General features: G+C 38.0%; 1 protein-coding gene across 1 annotated transcript in view; it reads left to right on the forward strand.

Moving 5' to 3' along the window:
• The window catches only part of LOC122651746 (nucleobase-ascorbate transporter 12-like), a 28,096-nt gene extending 18,260 nt beyond the window's left edge, over positions 1-9,836 (forward strand). The window contains exons 9-10 of the mRNA XM_043845267.1: positions 8,380-8,666; positions 9,102-9,836. Of these exons, the coding sequence (XP_043701202.1) occupies positions 8,380-8,666; positions 9,102-9,323 (509 nt within the window). The 3' untranslated portion in view covers positions 9,324-9,836. The remainder of the gene's footprint in view (positions 1-8,379; positions 8,667-9,101) is intronic.
• The last annotated feature ends 14,266 nt before the right edge of the window (positions 9,837-24,102 follow it).

Genomic DNA, 24,102 nt, shown 5'->3' on the forward strand with positions numbered 1-24,102 from the left:
TAACCCTATTCTGATCCAAGTTTTCAAACCCCAGCCTCCTATCATCTCTTCTTTTTCCTCCCCTTCCTTGTTCCTTCGATCTCTTCTCTCCTCTTTCTCTTGGTTCTTCTCCTTCACCTTAGGGCAGCACTATTGAGGTGATCTTACGATCTAATTGCTGCCCTCAAACCTACCTCCTTCCTTTTTTCATGATTTAAACCTTGTTCTACCCGATAGATGCTGCCTTCTTCCCTGCGGTATTGAAGCTTTTCCAAGATTCTTGAAGAACAAAGCCTCTATTCTTTATAGATTGTTCTTCCCCCTTTTTGGACCCTCATCTGCATCCTTCTGCAGCATCTATGCATCCATCCAAAAGCCTTATCCTTCTCTGGAAAGCCTTTTTTCTCCTAATCGATCTTCACTTTCAGTTTTTTTCAAAACCCTCAACTCATCGATTTTTTGGGTTTGGCGGTTTTTTTTCTTCCTTTCAGCTGCTGCTGGTTCTTTTTGGAGGCGTGTATTTCACCTTAGAGAATCACTCCCCATCCTTTCCAACCACTTGTTTGAGTTTCTTCAGATTTCCCTTTCTCTGAATCGATTTCAGCATACAAGGATGCTCAATGGGTGTTTGATGAATTGCCTCTTATAGTTCTCCTTCTCAGATTGGTGTGAAATTTTGAGGACTTCTTCCATCATCATTGAAGAGTACTCGATCAAGTTTTCAGCCTAATTCATTGAAGATTTTATGGTGATATTGCTGTTGCCATTTTCAGCTATTAATTTCTTGTGTTGCTGCCTTTTGTTGGAGCATTTCCTTGAATCATCATGATAAATTCAGACTCTTCTTCTGCAACTTCTGGGCTTGATGGACAGTCCCGGTCAGAGTTTCTTCCCCTTGATGCTCCTATCAAGCTCGATGGGACAAATTACCTCAAAGTGGTCTCAGACTACTTGACCATTGCTGGTCGTGGCCTTACTGGCCATATCCTTGGGGCCATGCCGGCTGAAAAAGGTTCTCCACAAGAGAAGTGGATGTCACATGATGCTATGGTGATGTCTTAGTTGCTCCAATCTATGCAACCAGATCTGTTCGACAATTTCTTGCTTCTGGAGACAGCCCATCAGATCTGGAGTGCCGCCAAGGAGACTTATGGACGTGTTGGGAATGTTGCTCAGGTGTATGAGATTCGCAAGAAGGCCCATGACCTCACTCAGAAGGAGTTGTCTATCTCTGCATACTATGCTTCCCTCAAAAGCTTGTGGCAACAATTGGATCATTACTTCGACTATCAGCCCTCTACACCTATTGATATTGTTGCCTACCGTAAACACGTCGACAGTATCCGTGTGTACGACTTCTTGGCAGGTCTAAATGTGGAGTATGACCCTATTAGAATGCAAGTGCTGAACCAGTCTCCCTTTCCTACACTAGAGCAGTCCTTTTCCATGGTTCATACGGAGGAGACTCGTGTGTCTGCGATGTTACGTGTTCCTACTGTTGCTAGGTCTGCCCTACAGACTACTTCCTGCCCCACTCCCATTATCATTACTGATTGTGGTAATGCTGCCTCCAAGGAGCCTGTCAAGTGTGAACATTGCAACAAACCTTATCACACCAAGGCTCAGTGTTGGAAGTTACATGGGAAGCCTGCTGATTTTGAGGCGAAATGAGGCCGGGGAAAGCTCAAACCGAAGGCAAATCTGACTGAAGCTGCTGGTCCTACTGCTACAGTCCCCTCTATTGACACTGGTTTTATTCCGGATGAGCTACTAGCCCTCCCGCATGCTCCAGACACCTTCCGCTGCACCTTCTACGGCATCTGCAACTGCTGCCTCATCTGGTTCTTACTTTGCCTCAGGTATTCCGATTGGTAGTTATTGTGCATCGGCTGTCTCCAGTCCTTGGATAGTAGATTCCGGTGCCATTGACCACATGACTTGTTCCTTCCATGTATTTCATTGTTAATCTCCTTGTTTTGGAAAAGATACTGTTCAAGCGGCTAATGATTCCCTTTCTCCCATTCATGGAAAGGGTTCCTTTCACTGCTCCCTTACCATCACACTAAGTTATGTTTTGCATGTTTTTTCATTTCCTACTAATCTCCTTTCCATTAGTAGTCTAACCAGAGATTTGAACTGCAAAATAACTTTCTTTCCCTCTCATTGTGTCATACAAGATCTGGTGAAAGGACACATGATTGGGGTTGGTAAGGTATATGGTGGTCTCTACATACTCGACACGGGTCAGACTTGTCCACCATCAGTTTCATCCTTGGCTCATTAGTTACATTCCGCAACTTCTTCGGATCTCCATCTATGGTATTGTCGGCTTGGTCACTTTCCTTTTCGAACTTTAGCTTTTTTGTTTCCTCAGTTAGTTAAAGGTTGTAACAAGGATGAGTTTTTATGTGAAACCTGTATTTTGGCTAAGTAGACTCATTCTACTTATTCTCTAATAAATAAAAGTACTTCTCAATTTGCTTTATTTCATATTAATGTGTTGGGCACTGCCCGTTGTGTTTCTATTTCTGGCCATAGATGGTTTGTTTCCTTAATTGATTGCTTTACTAGGACCACTTGGGTGTATATAATGCAACACAAGAGTGAGGTTTTTTGATGTTTCTAGCTATTCCATCATATGATTCAGACCCAATTCAGTGCCACATTAAAAATTCTGCAGTTGATAATGGCAGAGAATACATGGAAGGTCAGTTCCAAACCTATTTGGCTGAGAATGGCATCCTCCATCAGACCAATTGTGTAGACACCCTTGCCCAGAATGGAGTTTCCGAAAGGAAAAATCAGCACCTTTTAGAAGTGGCTCGGGATTATGTTTGCGCGGCAGGTTCCTCCTCAATATTGGAGGGATGCTATCCTCACCGCTGCCTACCTCATTAACCATATGCCTACCCCTGTACTTGATGGGCTACTCCTGTTGACCTCCTTCAAGGCTCTTCCTCTTTTGTGGTCCCCCCCAAAATTTTTGGTTGTGTTTGCTATGTTCGCAAATAGGGCTGTAAATGGATAGCCGAAAATCCGAATTCGAATCCGTTTAGGAGGTTCTGAATCCGGATTTTTGGTTTTCGACAAATATCCGAATCCGTCCGGAAGCTAATCGGATTCAGAGTCGGATAGTAATCGGATAATTTTTTATCCGATTGTAAATTATGATTATTTAATGTTTTTATAAAAATATATGAATTTTACTATATTACCCTTATTATTAGTATTTTTATAAGGTCATTTTTGTAATATGATCCTAACTCTTAACCTAAAACTAGGGCTGTAACCCTAATCGAGGAATCCCTATTCTCTTCTTCCCTCTTTCACTCTCGATTCTCCAGTCTCAACTCTCAACATTTCAAGCCCTCAGCGGCGCCGGCACTCTGCATTCAAGCCTCAAGCAGTTAAGCCTCAAGGTCACTCAATCTCGATTCTTGACTCTTAGCGGCACCGGCAACGGCACATGCACAACCCTCTTGACTCTCGACTCTCGACTCTCACTGGCAGCGACACACGCACAACCGGCAGTGGCAAGTTCTGTCTTCTGATTGTTCTTCTTCTTCCATATCTCTCTCTTGGTTCTGTCTCTCGCTCTCTTCTCTTTGCTCTTTTTCCTCTCTTTTCTTTTCACTGGGTCGAACTCTAGAAGGGGTTGATCGAAGTTTCAGAGGGAAAAAAAGGGGGTGATGGGCGTTTTCGCTGGGAATCCACAGTGGGTTTTTTTTAAGCCAAATGGGTGGGGTGATTTTCAGTGAAAATAGAAGAAGTTATCTAGTTTGGGGTCAAGGAATTGGGTGGGAATGAGAGTCGAAGGGAGGAGTGTTTTACTGTGAACGTCTAGGGTTTTTGTTTGTTTGTTTGTTTGTTCGCTGTTACAGGCTTACAGCAGGGGGTAATGAAAGGAGAATAGCTAGGTTGTTACTGTTGGAGTCGAGAGGGGGGGGTTGGGGAGATGGGGCTGCTGTAGATGATTTCTTTTACAGCTCTTTACAGCTCTCGGTGGCAGAGGGCATAGGCATGGACAACAAAACTAGGTGTAGAATGTAAAACAGAGCTCTCTTGAATTTTTTATTTGATGGGGCAACCCCGCAGGGACGGAACCAGAGATCCACATTCTTCAACTACTTCGTCTTCTGCCTCTCCTGTGGCACTCTCATTGCTGTCACTTTCGTCGTTTGGATTGAAGACAACAAAGGCTGGGTATGGGGTTTTGGCGTCTCCACTATTGCCATAGTCCTCTCCATTCCTGTCTACCTCTCTGGTTTCATGTCTTTCTTAGATAATTCTTTTTTCTTAAATTTATCTTGGATTTTTGAATATTTTTTTTTGTGGCTTTTAGTAACCCAGCCTTCGGGTTAATGTGATGGTATGTACATGTTTGATTTCTCTTTTTTTGGGTAAAAAATACATGTTTGATTTCATTACTGAGGACTTGTAGTACTGCAGTTATTTTTCTTCTTGCAATCTATCTTCTATCTTTTGACTTTCAAGTTTTTTCTTTCCCTATTGCTATTCATACCTAATTAAGCTTAGAAAGGAGAGCAGAATGGGGAGAAATTTCAGATCTCAAGCTAACGAGATTCATTGAGTGTACTGTATATAAGCTGTCCATTTTTACTGCTTCAAATTCAGTTAAATTACTTGCAAGAGGCTGAATATGGCAATCACAATGCTGACAATCCTAGAAACTTACAATCTGATCAACTTTGACATAGTAAAAATTACAGGCGTAAGAAACCGGAGTCGGAAATTGGTAATCGGAGTTGGAAATCAGTAATCGGAGTCGGAAATTGGTAATTGGAGTCGAAAATCCAGAAGTGTAATGTTCACAAATCGGAGAGTTTATCGGATCGGATAATATCCGGATATCCGATAAACTCTTGGATTCGGATATGGTAATACCTTTTAAATTTTCGTCGGATATCGGATCGAATTCGGATATTGCATTTGTTAAACGGATTCGGATTCGGATAGTAGTGAATCCGAGCCGTTTACAGCCCTATTCGCAACCATCATCTTCATGGTAAGCTTGATCCTCGGAGCATTCAGTGTATCTTTTTGGGCTACTCTGCCACCCAGCAAGGATACAAATGTTATCATCCACGTTCTCAGCGTACATTTGTTACCATGGACATTGTTGTCCATGAAATCCCTGGCATATTATTCTCAGCCTCCTCTTCAAGGGTTTCATGATCCAGTATTTGAAGATGTGCCTGCTCATTTACTGGCTCCTATTCAGGGGGAGTCTACTTCTATCCTTCCGGCTCCTATTCAGGGGGAGTCTGCTTCTATCCTTCCGGCTCCTATTCAGGGGGAGCTTTCTTCTCTAGAGCCTCCAACTTCAATCTCTAGTTTGCTTCCTATTCAAGGGAAGCGTAGACCTGTGAGTCAAATTCCTGTTGATCAAGTCTACACCCGGAAGCACAAAGAGCAAGTTGAGACTACCACTACTGTACCACTCCAACCATCAGAACTTGATCCAAATCCAGATTTCGCTGCATTACCTGGTAAGGATTCCTCTCTTGATTTACCTATTGCTGCCTGTAAAGGCATTAGATCTTGTACCCAACATCCCATCACCAATTTTGTTTCCTATGATGCTTTGTCTCCTTCCTATCGTGCATTTGTGTCATCTCTTTCCTCTGTTTTTATTCCTAAAAAATGGCAGGATGCAATGGCAGGTCCAAAGTGGAAAGCTGTCATGTTAGAAGAAATGACAGCCTTATCCAAAAATAAGACGTGGGAGCTGGTGATTCTTCCTTCGGGCAAGAAAACAATGGGTTGCAAATGGGTGTTTGTTGTCAAACAGAAGCCTGATGGAATAGTGGACAGATATAAGGCCAGGCTGGTGGCCAAGGGCTTTGCTCAGACCTATGAGATTGATTATTAGGACACATTTGCCCCAGTGGCAAATTGAACACTGTTCAGGTTTTGCTGTCATATGTTGTCAATCTTGGCTGGGATTTGCAACAATTGGATGTGAAAAATGCATTCCTTCATGGAGAGCTGGAGGAGGATGTTTATATGGAGGTTCCTCCAGGTTTTTCTTGTGACAAGACTCTTGAGAAGGTTTGCTGACTGAAGAGGGCATTATATGGGCTAAAACAATCTCCTCGGGCTTAGTTTGGCAGGTTCCATAAAGCAATGATCTCTGTAGGATACAAATAGAGCAATGCTGATCACACCTTGTTCATCAAGCGAAATGGAGATAAGGTCACTCTTCTCATAGTCTATGTCGATGACATAGTGGTGACTGGTAATGATGCAGATGAAGTTTCTCACCTGAAGACTTTCTTGGGACGAGAATTTGAAATGAAAGATGTAGAACAGCTCAAGTACTTCCTTGGGATTGAAGTTGCCCTTCTCCCAAAGGCATCATTCTTTCCCAAAGGAAATATATTTTGGACTTACTCTTAGAGACTGGGTTGTTAGGATGTCACCCATGTGTCACCCCTTTGGAGGCTACTACTCGTCTACAAGAGAAGGATGGTGATCCTGTTGATAAGGGGCTATCAACGGTTGGTGGAAAAACTAATCTATCTTTCCCACACTAGACTAGACATTGCATTTGCAGTTAGCTTGGTCAATCAGTTAATGCAGGATCCCTACTCAACCCATATATGGATGTTGTTCTTCGTATTCTCCACTACTTGAAGTCAGCTCCAGGGAAAGGGATTCTCCTATCTCCACATGATCATCTTTACATTGAGGCTTACACAGATGCTGACTGGGGTGGTAACCCTGACAGAAAATCCACTTCAGGCTATTGTACTTTTGCATGAGGTAATCTTGTCACATGGCGAAGTAAAAAGCAAAATGGGGTGGCTAGGTTCTGCGCTGAAGCAAAATTCCGTGCCATGGCCCAGGGTATATGTGAGCTATTGTGGCTTCAGAGCTTACTCCAGGATATTGGTGGTTCCGTTCATCGGCCAATGATGTTGTACTGTGACAACAAAGCAGCGATCAACATTGCTCACAATTCAGTGCAACATGATCGTACCAAGCATGTGGAGATCGACAGACACTTCATCAAGGAGAAGTTAGAAAGTGGGCAGATTTGTATACCTTTTGTGAAATCTGATGATCAACTTGCAGATTTATTCACTAAAGGGTCAAGTGGAAAATTATTTCATCCTAGTCTAATCAAGTTGGGTATGCGTGATATCTATGCACCAACTTGAGGGGGAGTGTTGAGTTATGTAACCCGATAAGGGTATTTTGGTTTTTTTCTTTGTTTATTCCCTGTTATAAGCATAGTCGGCTGGCTATATGGGGACAATATTGTAATTCTGCCTTATAAGTGAATGTTATAAATGAAGGGGCTGAGTGTGAAGATTGATTCACTCAAGCCATTTCGTATTTTCTCCTCTCTTCTAACACTTTTGTTTTCACTCTTCTTGTCTGTTATCTTCTATTTGACTGCCAATTCCGTACGGAATTTTGTTCCATTTTTTTTGGAAGGTTTAGATGCATTCGGCATCTCCTCCTACTTTGCTGGCAGTTGTTTATTCTTGGTCAACATATTATGGAGTATCTTGTGAAACTTTTCCTTTTACTGATTGCTGGATTCTGTGGAAGGTGTGAGATGGCAGTCATTGATGAAAAAGGAAAGCAGTGCAGATATTGAAGTGTAACTAACCATTTTTTTTGGACCAAAATCCTTCTCAATTTGGAGTATTCTAACTTCTCAAATCTAGTTGAGAATTAATTAGAGTTTATTAGTGATGTTGATGCTTTATAAGTATGGTTCTGTTTTTGGCTGATCATTTCCCTCCTTCACTTGGTCTATCAATAAAATTTTTTCCCCTGCCCCCTTCCCCCAGCCAAAAAAAACAAGAGGAGAAGATAGAAAGGAAAATAGAAACAAGAAATCATGTGTTGGTTGATCTGCTTATGTATTTGATGGAACAAGTTTGCAGTTATACATGAGTATTATTTACATGCCTGCATGGGACGCTGTGAATCTTTAATGACTCGAGGCCTGATTTTCCAGCATAACTGGTTTACCTTTACAGCATGAACACTCTTTAGCTGTCCAAAACTTCCCCTTGTTCATCTCGTAATTGATGGTTAACAAAACTGATAGCATCTGCAACGTGTAAACTGTAAATACATCTGATTTGACTATTTAAGTGGTTATCAAACTAGTCAAATTGGTTATAATAATTGGCTAGACCTCCCAGATTATTTGATTATTTAAGCATTTAACAAACCCATTTACCAAAGAGAGTATTTATCAAATTTGCATAGCTTCTTTTAAGAGCTAAACTTGCACAACTAAGGTCTGGAAAAATTTTCCAGATTTTCTCAATTGCTTATTTTTTTACTCATAACTCTACTCAGTAGGTTTTGTTCTCTTTGTACAACACTACTCACGTCCATGTCATGCTTTTGTAGGAAAAGTTGGTGGCTTTATTGCTTCTATTCCTGATGTTATAGTTGCTGCACTGTTGTGCTTCATGTGGGCAATGCTTGCAGCATTAGGCCTGTCAAATTTACGTTACAGTGAAGCAGGAAGCTCCAGAAATATTATCATAGTTGGGCTCTCTCTGTTTTTCTCCTTGTCAATACCTGCCTACTTCCAGCAATATGGTGTTGTTCCTAACGCCAACTCGTCAGTCCCAAGCTATTTTCAGCCATACATTGTGGCATCTCATGGACCTATTCACAGTAAATATGGCGGGGTATGCTTCTCTTCTTGACTTTAAATAGTTGAGGATTAAACTGTGATACTGCTCAAGTCTTAGCCATGTGAATTCATCTACTTCAAAAAAGAACATGTGGATTTTTTTTTTTTTTAAATTCCTTGGAAAGGCTTGATTATCTGGGATCTTCTAAATTTTTTTGGTTATCTACTATGGGACTTTTCTACATGTCAGAAAAAGCAAGAGAATATAAAAGATTTAATGCCAATAGTTGAAATGATGTCTAGTTGTAGTTTATCTGTTACTCTTTGGAGCTGTCATGGAAGTTATAAGTATCAGGTGAAAAAATTGTATAAACAGATGGGGGTAAAACTCAAATTTCTAGATTTAACTCCTGGATAAGTTTCTATATGGGTAACCTCAAAGTAATGAGTTCTGTGATTAGATTAATAAGTTTGGTTTTTTTTTTGGCAGTTGAACTATGTTTTGAACACCTTACTGTCATTTCACATGGTCATTGCATTCCTCATTGCTATAATCTTGGACAATACTGTACCTGGAAGTCGGCAAGAACGTGGGGTGTATGTTTGGTCTGAACCAGAGAATGCAAGGAGAGAACCTGCTGTTGCCAAAGATTATGGTTTGCCTTTCAGAGTTGGACGAGTCTTCAGATGGGTCAAATGGGTGGGGCTTTGAGAGATGAGGTTTTAATTACGTGTCTCATTTATCGTTGCTCTCTTGTGTTCATCTGCAGCTACTCCCTGAGAAATCACCACACACTGTAATACAAAAAGATTAATGGGAAGATGTCAGTTGCTCTTGAATTAACTGTAGCAAAATGGGCAGACTGGGTATTCCATCGGGGAACATTTATAAGATCATGTTACAAGTGATCTTCTGTACAATAGCAAGTTGGTAAAATCTGTCATTGTTGTAACCAATTATATACTACATATGTAGTCCTGAGTCGCCGGGAATTGCAACTTGAGATGGATTATTTTTTTCTTTTTGTGAGTTAATTGTTGGGGTTTCCAGCTTCTGGGAAGCTGATACCTGGAATAATAGTGGAATTGAGAAATTTTTTGTACAGCAATGGAGGCTATGTTCTTTCTCAAGAGTTGTCTTTAATGATGTTCATGTAATAATACATTGAGAAATTTATAGTTATCGCTCTTGGACAAGTTGATTTTAATTAGTACAGATTTCATAGATGATGAAATTTTTTGGGTGCCCATAGGTTTGGTGCTCGAGATTGCTGGTGCTTTCATAAATATTTGTTGAATTTCCATATCCTCATTCCTAATACTTTTGTGCAGCACCTGTTCTTTAGCAGTGCTCCCTTTGAAGAGTCTGAAGTGCATCTCCAATGCCGAAAATCACCATGACTATCGTGCCAGTGGCTACAAGGGTGAAGTCTGCAGGATGGTACAGAGCAAACACCACTTTTGCAGCTTCTTGTTGGGTAAGATGGAGTTCTCATGCCTTAACCTTGTGCAAAATATTGTTACAATATTAGGTTCGTCCCAATATGAGCGCCCAAACAAGGGCAGCTGTGGGGCCAATCCATTAGGATTGGGAACCCTAGGCGGTCCCACTATTTATTGGAGCAGCCACCTCCCGGAGGGGGTGTGCGGCTCTCTTTCTCTCTCGGTCTTCTCTCTCCCTCTTTGGTGTGCTTGCATCTCCAAGGACGTTCATCGTTATACTTGGATTCGGAATGTGGAACTTCCGTCGAAGAAACCTGACAAGATTCCTACGATGTGTCATTGGAGAAGGAGCTGTAACCGAAAAGCAACATGTTGGGTTAGTAATCTCAAGCAATCGGTATTTTTAAGCTGCCTTTCTCATCCAATAGGGCTCCGTTTGTTTAGCGGAATAGTTTGCAAGGGGTGGGAAAGTTGTGGTAAAATGCTGATATGACATTGCAATAATTCTACCCTAGGCTTGTACAATCCCACCCTAGGCTGTTTGTTTGCAATGGGGTAGGAATGTTGGGATAATAGAGAAAACATAATCATTACCATTGTCTGTTGACATGGAATTACAAATCCCATTATTTCCCATCCCTTGGCTTTAAAAAGTCCCACGAAATACGTGAGATTTTGCAACTTTTCATGGAATGTTACAGTAATCCATCAACTCTGTACTTTTCCAAACACATGGGATCCACCTGTCAGTTATCCCACAACTCTTCCACCCCATAAAGCCCCCTAAACAAACGGGGTCTAGGTAAAATCCTAACTTTATTTTGATTTGATATTGGTATTAGAGCCTTTTTCGTCTTGATTTTTGCCCAAATATCTTTTGAGATTTCGTCATACACATTGCGTGCATGTGTGCATATGTAGTTTGTGCATAATACGTTGGTTTTGTGCATGAGGATGACATGAGACCATGGGGCTGAATCACTAGGTGGAACCGTCATCGGCCAAGCATCTAAACCCGACTGTCGTCGGCAACAAAGTACAAGAGACGCCTAGGCCAGGCAATTTGTGGGCGTAGACCCTGCGGGCAAATCCTACACATGGTAGCATGCATGTGTGTAGGCCATGTGCACAGTAGCACGCGTACATGTAGAAGGCCACAGCAGAAGGGGGATGTGTTGTGCTAGCTTGTGGCATGCAGCATGCAACCAACACACTAATAATAAAGAGGGGACGGGGTGTCCATTTTTTCCAATAATGGCCCTGCAACGTTTTTGGGAACAATATGTCCTTTTATGTAATGTTTCTAATTTTTACCCACATAATCTGTGTGACACGTGTGAGTCTCGTTAGGGCACCCTGACATGTGGGAGTCGCCATTTTTTGTGAAAAAGATAATTTTTGCCCCGAGGTAAATTAATTGTTTAATATATGCGTATATTGGCAATTTACCCTCCATAGGGCTATTATTGGCTCTTGAGTCGCTCCAGTAGTTGGGAAGCGATGTTGATCTCCACCCATTGGCCTAAGGTTATTCTTTTATATGAATTACATTTTTTTGTTGGAATAAGGATCATGATTGGTATTCATGATAGTGGGCATGTTTCTATGCATGTGCACAAGAGGTAGTCTTCGTGTATGATGTAAAGTGTAGTGCTCCCTATTCATTAGATTGATGCAGTATTGTTCTTCAAGTTTGTAATAATATTGCTTGTATGTATGTTGTTTTTGGAAGCATTGTAAAGGAAAAGTACCTCGCACTATATATCATACACTTATACTATCTTGACATGCCACTCTAAATACTTATCGGGTTTCGTTGTGGGATCCATGCACACTCATTGCGTGGTGCAATTTTATGGATCACATATTAGAGATGCCTAATCGTCAAAATCAATTAAAATCACAAGTTCTTAATCCATACACATGTGAGATTTGATTATGAGCTTAGCAAAATTTTTGGTCTCACCGAATAGAGTATGGAACCATTAATTTTAATTGGATTTCTTGAAACAAATGATTCATCTGTCCTAAAATTTTAACCTCGCGCATTGTTGAATGTAGTGATATGGCCACCAAGATTACCACTGTCGATCTCATAAAGGATGACAAGTTGGATGGATCCAACTATAACATTTGGCATCATAAGATACAATACTTGCTCAATGAGCAAGACTACCTAGAGTACGTAACTAACAAAATGAAAAAACCCGAGGATGGTAATACCGCTTAACACCGTAGAGATATAAATGCCTATAACACGTGAGTTAAGAAGGATCGTTGCATGCACTACATTATGTTGAGCAACATGCACGATGACCTCATTGGGGCATATGAGAATTGCCCTACAGTCAATTCCATATGGGACGAGCTGAAGGTAGCTATAGGGGTACGTCAACTACGAGGTTAAAGGGCATGATCTTGAAGTTTGAGATATATAAGAAGGTTTCCAAGCATACCATGTCTGAATACCTTAGGGTGGTGAAAGATATGATTAGAAAACTGAAGGATGTTAGGAGTGTCCTTTCTGATGAGTAGCAGGTTTAAATCTTTATTAGAAGACTACCTGATTCCTGGGCCCCCATGAAACTCATCTTGACAACAACAACAACAACAACAACAAACTCAGCCTGATTCCAACTTAAGGAGGTCGCCTACATGGATCCAACAAAACCAAAGTTGGGGAAATTGAGGTCAAAGCAAAAAAGGGGGAATGAAGAAATGGGGAAAGAGGGATACAGAATGAGATGAAAAATGAAAATTGGAAAATGAAAAATAAAAAGATGAAAGAAAAAAAAAGAAAGAAAAAGAAAAAGAGAGATGAAAGATGAAAGTAAGAGGAAAGAGGCACAACCCATCAAGTCAGGAGAATCTCAGCTAAATGGGATCTGCTACATTGATCCTTGCCCACCAATAGGCTCTATTTGAGGTCATACTTAGTACAAGACCTAGACTATGTATGTCCTTCCTCACAACTTCTCCTATGATCATTTTAGGCTTGCCCTTAGTTTTTTTAGCTCCTTCAATCGGAATCGTATCACTTCTCCTTACTGGGATATACCAAGGCCTCCGTTGAACATTCCCATACCACCTCAAACAACTCTCTCGGAGCTTGTCATTGATCGGGGCAACTCCCAAGTCGGCTCTAATACGATTATTTCTTACTTTATCCTTCCTAGCTTTTCTACACATCAATCTTAACATTCTCATCTCTGCTACACATAGCATCTTAATATGACACTTCTTAATTGCCCAAGATTCTGTCCCATACATTATGGCTGGTTGTATAACAATCCTATAGAATTTTTTTTTAAGCTTTAAAAGAATATATTGTCACACAGCACTCCGGACACACCTTTGTGAAATAATCTAGAGAGGGGGTGACTAAGTTATAACTAGAGGATTTTGATTCTTTAATTGATACTTGTGAATTACAGTGTATGATGCAGAATTATATTAAAACAATTCACAATAGATAAGTAAATAATTGCACAATTAAAAGAAACACCAAGACTTATAGTGGTTCGGCTAATCAAGCCTACATCCACTCCTCTCAAAGCTTGAGAGAATTCTACTAGTATTTTCTTTTCAATACAATTGATGTAGAGCTTCCCTGTCTTTAAACCCTAATCTCTCTCTTGGGCCAAGCTAAGGACAACCTCTCTTTCTTAGAGAAAGACCCCTTGTACACCAGCTTCTTCCTCTCTCGCCTCTTCAGGAAATTTTCATGGAAAAGTTTCAAATGACAAATTTGTAGGGTTATGCGGCTACCAAATTTTTTTTTTTTTTTTGGTAATGGCTACCATTTTCAGTATAGGACCAATAGGATCATCACTTTATTAGGGACTGTAACTACCATACGCATGGTAATACCTAGTATACCTCCCATAAGTATATTGAATAACTTAATGAGTTGGATGAAAAATATATATTGAAACCCATTGGGACGTTCTCTCCAACTCGAGTTTCAAGTAGCTTACATATAATTTCTTTTCCTGATGTATTTAATCTACAAACGTTTATTAATAATAATACTGGTAAATTCTTGGTTACACCTCTTAATACTGCACAAGCTATGTATGGTACTAAACTTCTGCATAGAATGATAAAGGAACTTGTTGGAGATCTACGTTGCCACGGCAGAAAATATTAATAGATAGTATTGATCTGTGTATTGTTATTGTCACAACAAGAACCGCAAGAAGAACATATCCAGCATGCATATTCATCAAGATCACAAAGCTGACCGAAGCTGAACAAAGATCAACGGAGCTCCATGACAAACGTAATATCTGCGACCATCTTTCTTGATTTGCAGTCATGATCCTTGGGTTGGCGCAATGTCCTTTGTTCGTTCATTTTCAATATAGACAGTTGTCATTCACTAATTTTTGAATATATAACTCTAAAAAACACCTTGTGGTTTGGAATTTTGAAATGAGGGTTGTTTTTTTTTATCAAAATGTGTTGAAAAAATGGAGCAATGTAATCCTCTTAAGTCTACTAATCCTACTCCTACTCTTACTCCTGCTCTTGCTTTGAGAGCATGTGCTCGTACTGGTATAGATAAAGCTTTTTAATATGTTCAAAATTTAACAACAGTTACGTGGAAGATATTTATTCCAAAGATTGAACCGTACAAATCTTGTATGGTTAATTGAGATAGGGTAGACTACGTGGACCAAGAAGGGGTAGTAAGAGTTTTTAGAACCTTATTGCCTATAAATTAAAAAATTTTCAGCAGTATGAGCTGGTTCTTATGAAAGGAATGTCGTTGCTTCTTCAATCACTTTACCGATATGTCGGGATGCTAGATGTCTATATTCATAATAACGCGTAGATGATGTTTTCCTAAGAAGTTGCCTTGACGATCCTACAAGCATTGATGGCTGACTCTACCACTATTTATGTTTTAACTTAAAGTAGTTGTCAAATGTTGACTATTATGTTTCAACAATAATTTTTAAAGTATTTATTTGAAAAAAAAATTACAATAGGTGGAGAAATGTCACATTTACAACTCTTTTTCAATGATAAGATTATCATTTACAAATATTCTTCAATGATAAGAGAATCCTATAATCTCTTTAAAGGATGAGAGGGTCCTATAATCTTTTTAGAGGATGAGAAAGTCATTTAATTTCTTTCAAGGATGAGAGGGTCCTATAATCTTTTTAGAGGATGAGAAAGTCATTTAATTTCTTTCAAGGATGAGAGGGTCCTATAATCTTTTTAGAGGATGAGAGAGACATTTAATCTATTTCAAGGATGAGAGGATCCTTGCAATACTTTAAGTATTGTCTAGACTATGACAATATAACAATGCTCAATCTAGAGTTCTTATCAACTCAATAGCATAAACAATTTATAACTTGAATAAAAAAATTATTATCTAACAAGAATTGTCACCTTATTTCTTATGTGAGTGCTCAATGATATAAATGGCAATGAATGTACTTTGAAGTAGCTCATTAATGCTCTCTTGATGTAATGCTTTTGATGAGAGGAGACTTGAACACCTTAGTCATTGTTGAAAATGACAAAAGTAATATTCTCTTTGCTTCAAAACTTCACTTTTGATGATTTTATTCTTCACAATAAAACTCTACTTTGGATGGTAGTTGGTTTGAGTTATTGTGTGGAGAGTTTGCTTTTATAACATCACCAAATAGCCCAAAAAATAAGTGAAATGAATAGTCTAACGGCTATATTTTTCTATTTTTCGGTCGACTAGTTAATATGACCTTGGAGATAAAAAAAGCCGTTGAGATTTGTTGGTTGCTCATCGGTCGTTCGAAACTGTGACCAATGGATTGTTGGTCGATTGATATTTTATCGGTATCAACTGTCAGAGCTTCTGTTATTACCGGTAACATATTATTTGTTTTTTGATTGATCGAAAAGAACAACCGTCAGGTCATTTGCTTTGTTTTCTTTTGACTCACTTTGAACATTTGTTCACTTAGCCCATGCCTATTATCTTGGGGTATATTTGTGGGATATTTGACACCACTTAGGGTCAATCTAGGTCAATGGTATGCATATGAATGAGATGCAATGATTACATTATGTATAGTGTGTACTATCCTAGAACTAAGTGCCTTGCTCTTTTTCACTTGAATTAGTCCTTGAGATCTTCAATCTTCTTCACATTCTTGTACATCATATGAGCATTTAGGGTCTTCATCTTCTTTACTTGATCAAGTGTTCTTTAAGTAATGTCCTTCAATCTTCAATCTTCATATATGCTTTAATAATCATGATTCTTTAGATCTTTTTTTATCTTCAATAGTTTTCATAGCTTGGATTTGACTAGTTCAATAATTATTCACTTGAAACATATAATCAATACTTTTCATGTGTTTGTTATCATCAAAACCAATTCATGGAGAATGGCATTTCTTAACAATCTCCCCCTTTTGATGATGACAAACATATGATTCTCATAAAAATAATTGAAGCTAATGACTTGAGAATTCATATCAAGAAATTAAATGAAGATGAAAAAGAAATAATACTCACTTGACCACATATCAATTCATCAAAATATTATCCATACATGTATCATTCTCATGATATCATCTACATCATTATGTCATATTCATAGGCACATCATAATAATATTTTTATTTAGAATCATAATGATCAATATGCATTGACTACATATCAACTCATCAAAAATATTATCCATATATGTATCATTCTCATGATATCATCCACATCATTATGTTAGATTCATAGGCATATCATAATAATATTTTTACTTTGAATCATATATTTATTCTCATAATGACCAATAGACATTGAGAATCATCATATTTCCATCGTAGAACTATTATATTTCCCCCCCTTGTAATCAACAGAAATGGAGACAAAAGTAAAGAGGATTTCCCTTGAGAATATGCTTCATATGTTCATGAATATGACATAAGTATAATGAATTGTGCTTCATGAGTCATATCATGTATCAAAGATAATTAATGATATAAGCATGAAAATCTTAACCGACTTTCATTGAATCAAAATGATAAACATATTGATTATGCTAAAATGAAAGTTAAAAGTATTAGGGCATAAAGAGAATCTCAGATCAAGTAATATTTAAAATAAATTCATGTAAATATTACTAACTTTTAAAAATCATATTGGACTTGCGACTAATCACTATCGAAGATTATCACAACTGGAGATGAAGTAGAGATGGAAAGTTCAAGACCAGCATTGTCGTAGTCATCATCACTATCATAGAAATCTCTTGTATGTTAGATTTTCAACATCTTAAGACTATTACAATCAATGTCGGCAAGGTATCCGAAGAGTTTCTTCATCAATTAAATCAACTTGGAAGTGTTCTAGAATGGTTGTGATGAGACGTCCATATGGAAGATTTTCTGTGTTACTATGGATGCCAAATTGTTCCATGTAGTTCAAGATAACTTAAGAAAGACTAATTTTCTGTCCACTCATTAAACAGAAGTTGAGATAAACTTCATAAGAGCTGAAATAGTTACGTCGACCTCTTCAAGGTAGGATGTTAGATTGAATAACTAAATGCAAAATTTTTTCTACAGAGGTTAAATGGGAGGAATTGATTTTGCTTGATGATGAAGATTTGGCAAGAATCGCGCTAAGCACAACAGTATGATCTTTTACTTCAAAGAGTGAAATAGATGGATTAAAGAAATTGAAGTAGTCACTTTCATCAATGACAAGAATATTTTGTAGTTCTTTTTAACAAAATTCAAATCGAACTCCTTTGACAAAGGAAGTGATCCTTTGATCAGACTCGATGCGGTTAATTCGCATATTGCAGTAAAAAAGCCTAACAAGTCTATGATAACAAATGCTTGAAGGGTAAAGTAAGTTTTCTTTTCCTTCAAATAAGTCAAGAAAGTTTAAGGATGAGCAACATCTCAATTAATAACTTCCCTTCCTTGCTCAATATTTCGTAAATCAAAGAGGTACCAACTGTACTTACCGTTTTTAATATCAAATAGAGGTGTTTGATGAGGTGAGGAGTGATTGTTTCCTTTGTTGGAGTGAGATGATTCATCATGTGCAACCTTGTTACGTTTGTAAGCCATAAAAGGTACAAGCTTGAGTAAGATTCAACCAATTTATCAAATGAAGGTGAAAGTTGTAAGTTTTTGACAGACACTATTTGGAGATAAAAGATTAGGGTAAAAGCAAATTGACTCTTTGCTCACCTATAAGGACATATTTTTACATGTCGATTAACCAACACAACTCTTCTGATTGACCATCAGACTAAAAATTGCTATTTTTGAGTCTGGGCATGATTTGGGCAATTTGTGCTTATGTTTGAGATGTTTTGTAAACTCTAAATGCTACTCAAATGGATTGCAAATGCCTAACTCTATTATTAAGGTGAAAACCTTTCCTCACTCAATGACTTTGTGAATATGTCCACCAATTGTTTATATGTTTCAATACAGTCAATGACAATTTCACCTCTTTAAGTGGTATCTCTAAGAAAGTGATGCCTAATGTCAATGTACTTTGCACTAGAGTGTAGAATGAGATTTTTGCTTAGATTAATTGCACTAGTGTTGTCAAAAGAAATTGGTGAAAATAATCAAATTTTATCCCATAGTCCATGAGTGTTTGTCTTATCCGAAGGACTTGGGCACAACACTTATGGACAACTATGTATTCAGCTTTAGTAGTAGATAATGCAATAGAATTTTGTTTCTTACTAAACCAAGAAACAAGACATGATCCAAGAAAATGACAAGTTCCACTTATACTCTTGAGATCAATATGACATCCGATAAATTTGACGTCGGATAAGCTAATTAGATTGAAATCTTGGTTCATAGGATACCATAACCGTTTAATCCATCCATCAAACTCATTTCAAATTCATTTCCCATACAAGCATTAAATTAGTGACATAGAGATTCGATAGAGAAGACTACCAATCATGCCACGATTACGGGTAGGATCCATAGGGACTACATCCTCGTCCTTAAAAAGTTTTAGAGATGTGCTCATAGGTGTACCATAAGCTAGTGCCCATTATGTTTATCTCTATCTTCCCCTTTGAAATGACCCTCTACTCCTCCTGTATGATACCCCATCTTGTGCCCCCATTGGTGTCGTCCACTAGCTTACTATACACTGGCGGTGTGCCTATCCCTTTCCCTATTGTTTGATGTCTTCATAGTACTGTGGGATCGTATTAGTCTTTCATAATAACACACAATGTTAGTAATCTCAACATCATCATCTAAGTTGTTTCATCACCAAAACATCGAGGCATGGATCCTCTGACCAACACTTTTTATATGTTGTTTATTTCATAGCCCTTACATGTTCTGTATAATTGTACGGATGCTTATAGGCTAGGCTTTTATTTTCATTCATGGTTGTGTTGGCATTGTGTATTCTTTGTTTTAGAATCATGATGGTGTTCTAGTTATAGTCTGGTTATCACTTATTTTATTTCATGATTTCTTTTATTGGATTTACCGTTAGAATAGGGTTTTCTTATCTCTTTATAATTTTTTTTTTTGTTGTTTTAACATGGATCATAGTTGTGATATTCTCTCATGGTCTCCTCATCTTCCTATTTATAAGCCACAACTTCGAGGGTCTCAGTGGCAGAGACTACTTGATCAAGCCTGAGAATTATTTTTTTTGTCTCATTTAATTTTCTCTAATGCTTTTAGGGTTTATTTTGATGTTTTTATACATTCATGCGTTAGTATAAGTTTTATATTGTAATGACATATTTGGTAAATAGGTTGTATATATGTTTGTTTTATTTTTCAGTATATTATCCGTTATTTTGTAGTCTGTCACATCGCGTTTGTGCCATAACCCTAGTCTTACATTAAAATTTTTTTTTTTATCACGTAGTTTATTTTTGTTTTTATATTTTATGATATTTTCTTGTATTTTATTTATTTTATTTTGATCAAGCAATACGAAGACCGGTTTAACCAAGTGGGCAGGGGTGTCTAACACCTTCCTCAGATCACATTTACTTGTACACTAACTTTTGTTTGATTGGTGGTCTCCATTGGAACCATTATGGAGTAAATTTATTTTCTGTGAGTCCTATACCCTATTCTAGGTGGCAACTCCTTATTCCCTTTCTCTCAAAGTGAGGTGGTCTTCAACAAACATGATATGTAACTTATTCACAAAAAATAAAATAATATCTGACATTAATCATAGATCTAAAATGAAGCATCACGATCTAGATTTGTGATCAATGATTTTCTATGATGGATCATGTCCCAAGCCTTTGATCAACGAATTATCTTCATCAAACATGATATGAGACATGCATAAATGGATCTTTCCTAAAGGAACATGATCTAGATCTCTTATCATAGATTATGCTCTCTTTTTTTTATGATGGATAATGATTCAAGCCTTAGATCAATGATCTATAATCATCAAATGTGATATTGGACATGGACTATGATTCTTAATTGAACGAACATGATCTAGACCCTTGAGAAAGAATCTTTGATGAAGAATCATGATCCTGACTTTTAATAAATGATTTCTTTCTCAAAAGTGGAGAAATAAATAATTGATTTTATCTTAAGGATATGATCAAACCCTTGATCGGAGATAATAGTTTTATCTATATGGATCCCCGTGAGTGATAAAGTAAGAAATGCTAATCACATTTTTTTGGGTAGAAAAATAAAAAAGTTCTATGAATTTTAGAACTTTTTTTGGGGTAATCATAAAAGTTCTATGAACTTCTAACATATACTCCTACTCATAACCTCAGAGTTTCCAAATAAAACACATTCTACTTTTACTTTTAAGTATAAATAAAAATGACGTATATGACCTTTGTTTTATATGATTCATACTAGCACACGAGGGTATAAAAAGGGTGATTAAAACTCTTTTATAACCAAGCTTGGTTCCTAGAATAACCATTATTTTGAAGAAAAACAAAAAAAAACAAAAGAAAAATTATAAAAATAAAGGAGAAAGTTCTCTGTCTGGGAGTGTGGCCTATGCCAACACTCCCATGAGTCTATCTCTGTCCTCCCCATTTGAAAAGATACCTCTGCCCCCTTGTTTTGAGGAGGAGAGAGATAGACACATGAGAATATTGGCGTAGGCCACACTCCCAGACAGAAAACTACTTCCTAAAAAAATAAAAGGGAGAATGTTCTCTATCCCGCAGCGCAGGCTACATTCAGGCACATGGGCTTGCCACTCAGGGGGACAGGGTGGTCATTGCGCCCACCCCCATGTGCCTAGGTGCAGCCTGCGCTGTGGCATAGAGAACAGTGTCCCAAAATAAAAATAGGGAAAAGACTGGGTATGCTAGTACCCTATATGTCTATCTCTCTCTTCCTCCCTTTGAAGGATAAGTGAGTTATTTCAAAGGGTGGAAGAGAGAGAGAAAGAGAGAGATCAGGTGCTAGCATTGATAGCATACCTATCCCTCCCCCCCCCCCCCGCAGCATTGATAGCATACCTATCCCTCCCCTCCCTCGTCCCCCCCCCCCCCCGAATATAATAACAAAGGAAAGAGTTCTTTGAGCCTAATAAGTTGTTTTCCACTTCTACACCCATAAAACATTATTTATTCATTTATAGGGAAAATGTTTTGTATAAGGGAATAAAGGCTATGTCCAAACGCAATGGGAGGCAGAATGACCATTTCACCCCATAAAAGATGAAATCCCATCCCTTGAGATGTTAGTGCACTCTCATTAGTTGTCGCATGCATGTGGCCCTGCACTCCACCGGAGAGAACCCTCCTTTATTTATTTATTCAATAAAAAAATGAGAATGTAAAATGGGTCATAGAATCTTTTCCCAACAAACAATGAGAAAAATCATGAACTCAGATGGAGATATGTTTTTTTTCCCTTTCAAGATTAACAGCAGGCTAGTACTCGATGCCTATGCGATAACTTGGAAGTACAAAAGGCCATTTTTCCACTTTCCAGTTATTTAGTTGGTGAGTCTTCAGAAAGAAAGTTAACAAATCTTTGACTCCACTAAAACAGGAATTCTCCTTGAAAGTGCTAGGTCCTCGCTTCCTTGATAACACCGCCCCTGATTTGCCCTATCTCTCTCCTTTTCACAAGTGGATTGGTTTGAATAAGGTATTTTATTTCACTGGGATTGAACGGTCTTCTCACACACACATCGTCGACAAGGAAAATAATCTTCAATTCCCTAAAGCTCGCCAGGTAGTGCTAGGTAGAGAGATACGTGATTATTTGGACATCTAAAAGTCTGAGCTCATTGACTATGTTGCATGGTTTGAGGTATCAAATTGGATCGATCGGATAGGTATTGATCGAGATCAATCCCGATATCGATTCGATTCAGTTATACGAACAGGGGTAAAAATATAAAAAAATAGTTTTATTTATAAGAAAACAATGACAAAAGTGTTATATTTGCCGAGTTTGGACGATCCCGATCCGTATCGATCGATCTAATCTCAATCCAATCCGATCTGATCTAGTCGATACCGAAATCACGAACCATGCTATGTTGAGCTCATACCGTTAGATGTCCAAACTGTCACGTGTCAACATCTCCACCTTACATTACCGCACTATCGAACTATAGGAATTGAAGAGAGGATTATAATCCATCTTGACATAGGAACCACACGAGCATCAACTAGCGGTTTTTTTCCCATATTCATTATATATTACGCCGCCATTGGCAAGTGAAACTTTAAATCAAAATCTTATTATGCACCAGGTTATGAAAATTGGAACTGGGCTCGTATCTGTCATTATCAAATTGGATCTAAATCAATCAAAATCAACCAAAATTGACTGGACTCTAATTAGAATTTGCGTGAACCAATTTCAATTCTTGAAACAGTGGAGGTCTATATCAACTTTGCTAAAGACCATACACGCCCATTGAATAAAAAAATCTTCAAAATCTATGCCTTGCTCTTATCATTATTATGATTGGAATTCTCTGTGGGGCGATTGTCGCCTCTGCAAAATGCGCGTGCAGAGCCAATGAAAGCATATGTGTTGGTATATTACGTGATTTTGGTTTTTCTTGGACGATACATTCTTTCATAGAGAATTTTTTTGGGAGGTTTTCAAATGAAATTCAGATCACCCCTTGATTTTTGAAAAAACTCAAATCATCCCTTGATTTAGACCCCAATATGACAAATTAGTCCTTATCGTTAATTTTATGCTGTTAAGTGATGATGTCAGTCAATTAAATAAATTTAAATCCTTAAACTACCTTTGACCAATGTTGAAGATGAAGGAAAGGTAGTATTATAAATTTAATTTTAATGTTTTAGTGTAAGGGTAAAATAATTCTTTCACACCAATAACTAGGGCTATAAACGGATCGGATTCGACTCGGATAGTGCTATATCCGCATCCGCATCTGATTAGCTATCGGACGGATTCGGATAGTGCTAAACAGATAAGTACAAGGATACGGATCAGATATTTTATCCGTTTACATGTAAATATAACTTTACGGATAGCTATAGCCTATTCGTATCCGTATTCGTTTAGCTTTTGAATGGATTCAGATAGTGCTAAACAGATACGAACACGAATTTCGACTATACATTTACACCCCTACCAATAACTAACAGCAAACTAACACAACAATAACTAATAGTAGACTAACATCATTACTGTAGAGAGAGTGATTTGAATTTTAAAAAAAATCAGGGACAATCTGAGTTCTGTTTGAAAACCAGGGGGGACGTTAATGAAGGGAAAAGTTCAAATTTGGGTGACGACGTTTCTCTGTTCAGTCTGGGAATAGAATTTAATTAGTCAAAATCCTAATTGATAGGGTTTGCTACTCTGCATCAGATATGATATTGTCCTTTATCACGCTGACAATACTGAACGTTGATCTGGGATCTGACTCTTTAAAAGTTAAGACCCACTCACCTACTCCAAAGTTGAAAGACCAAAACAGTGTGAAACGTGCACTTTGACGTGGCAATCTACCAGTGTATCCCATTTTCGAAGGCCACCACTGTCTAATCAATATATGTTACAAAAAGGGAAAATTGCCTAGATCTACTA

Source organism: Telopea speciosissima, chromosome 2, assembly GCF_018873765.1.
Source record: "Telopea speciosissima isolate NSW1024214 ecotype Mountain lineage chromosome 2, Tspe_v1, whole genome shotgun sequence".
NCBI lineage: Eukaryota > Viridiplantae > Streptophyta > Magnoliopsida > Proteales > Proteaceae > Telopea > Telopea speciosissima.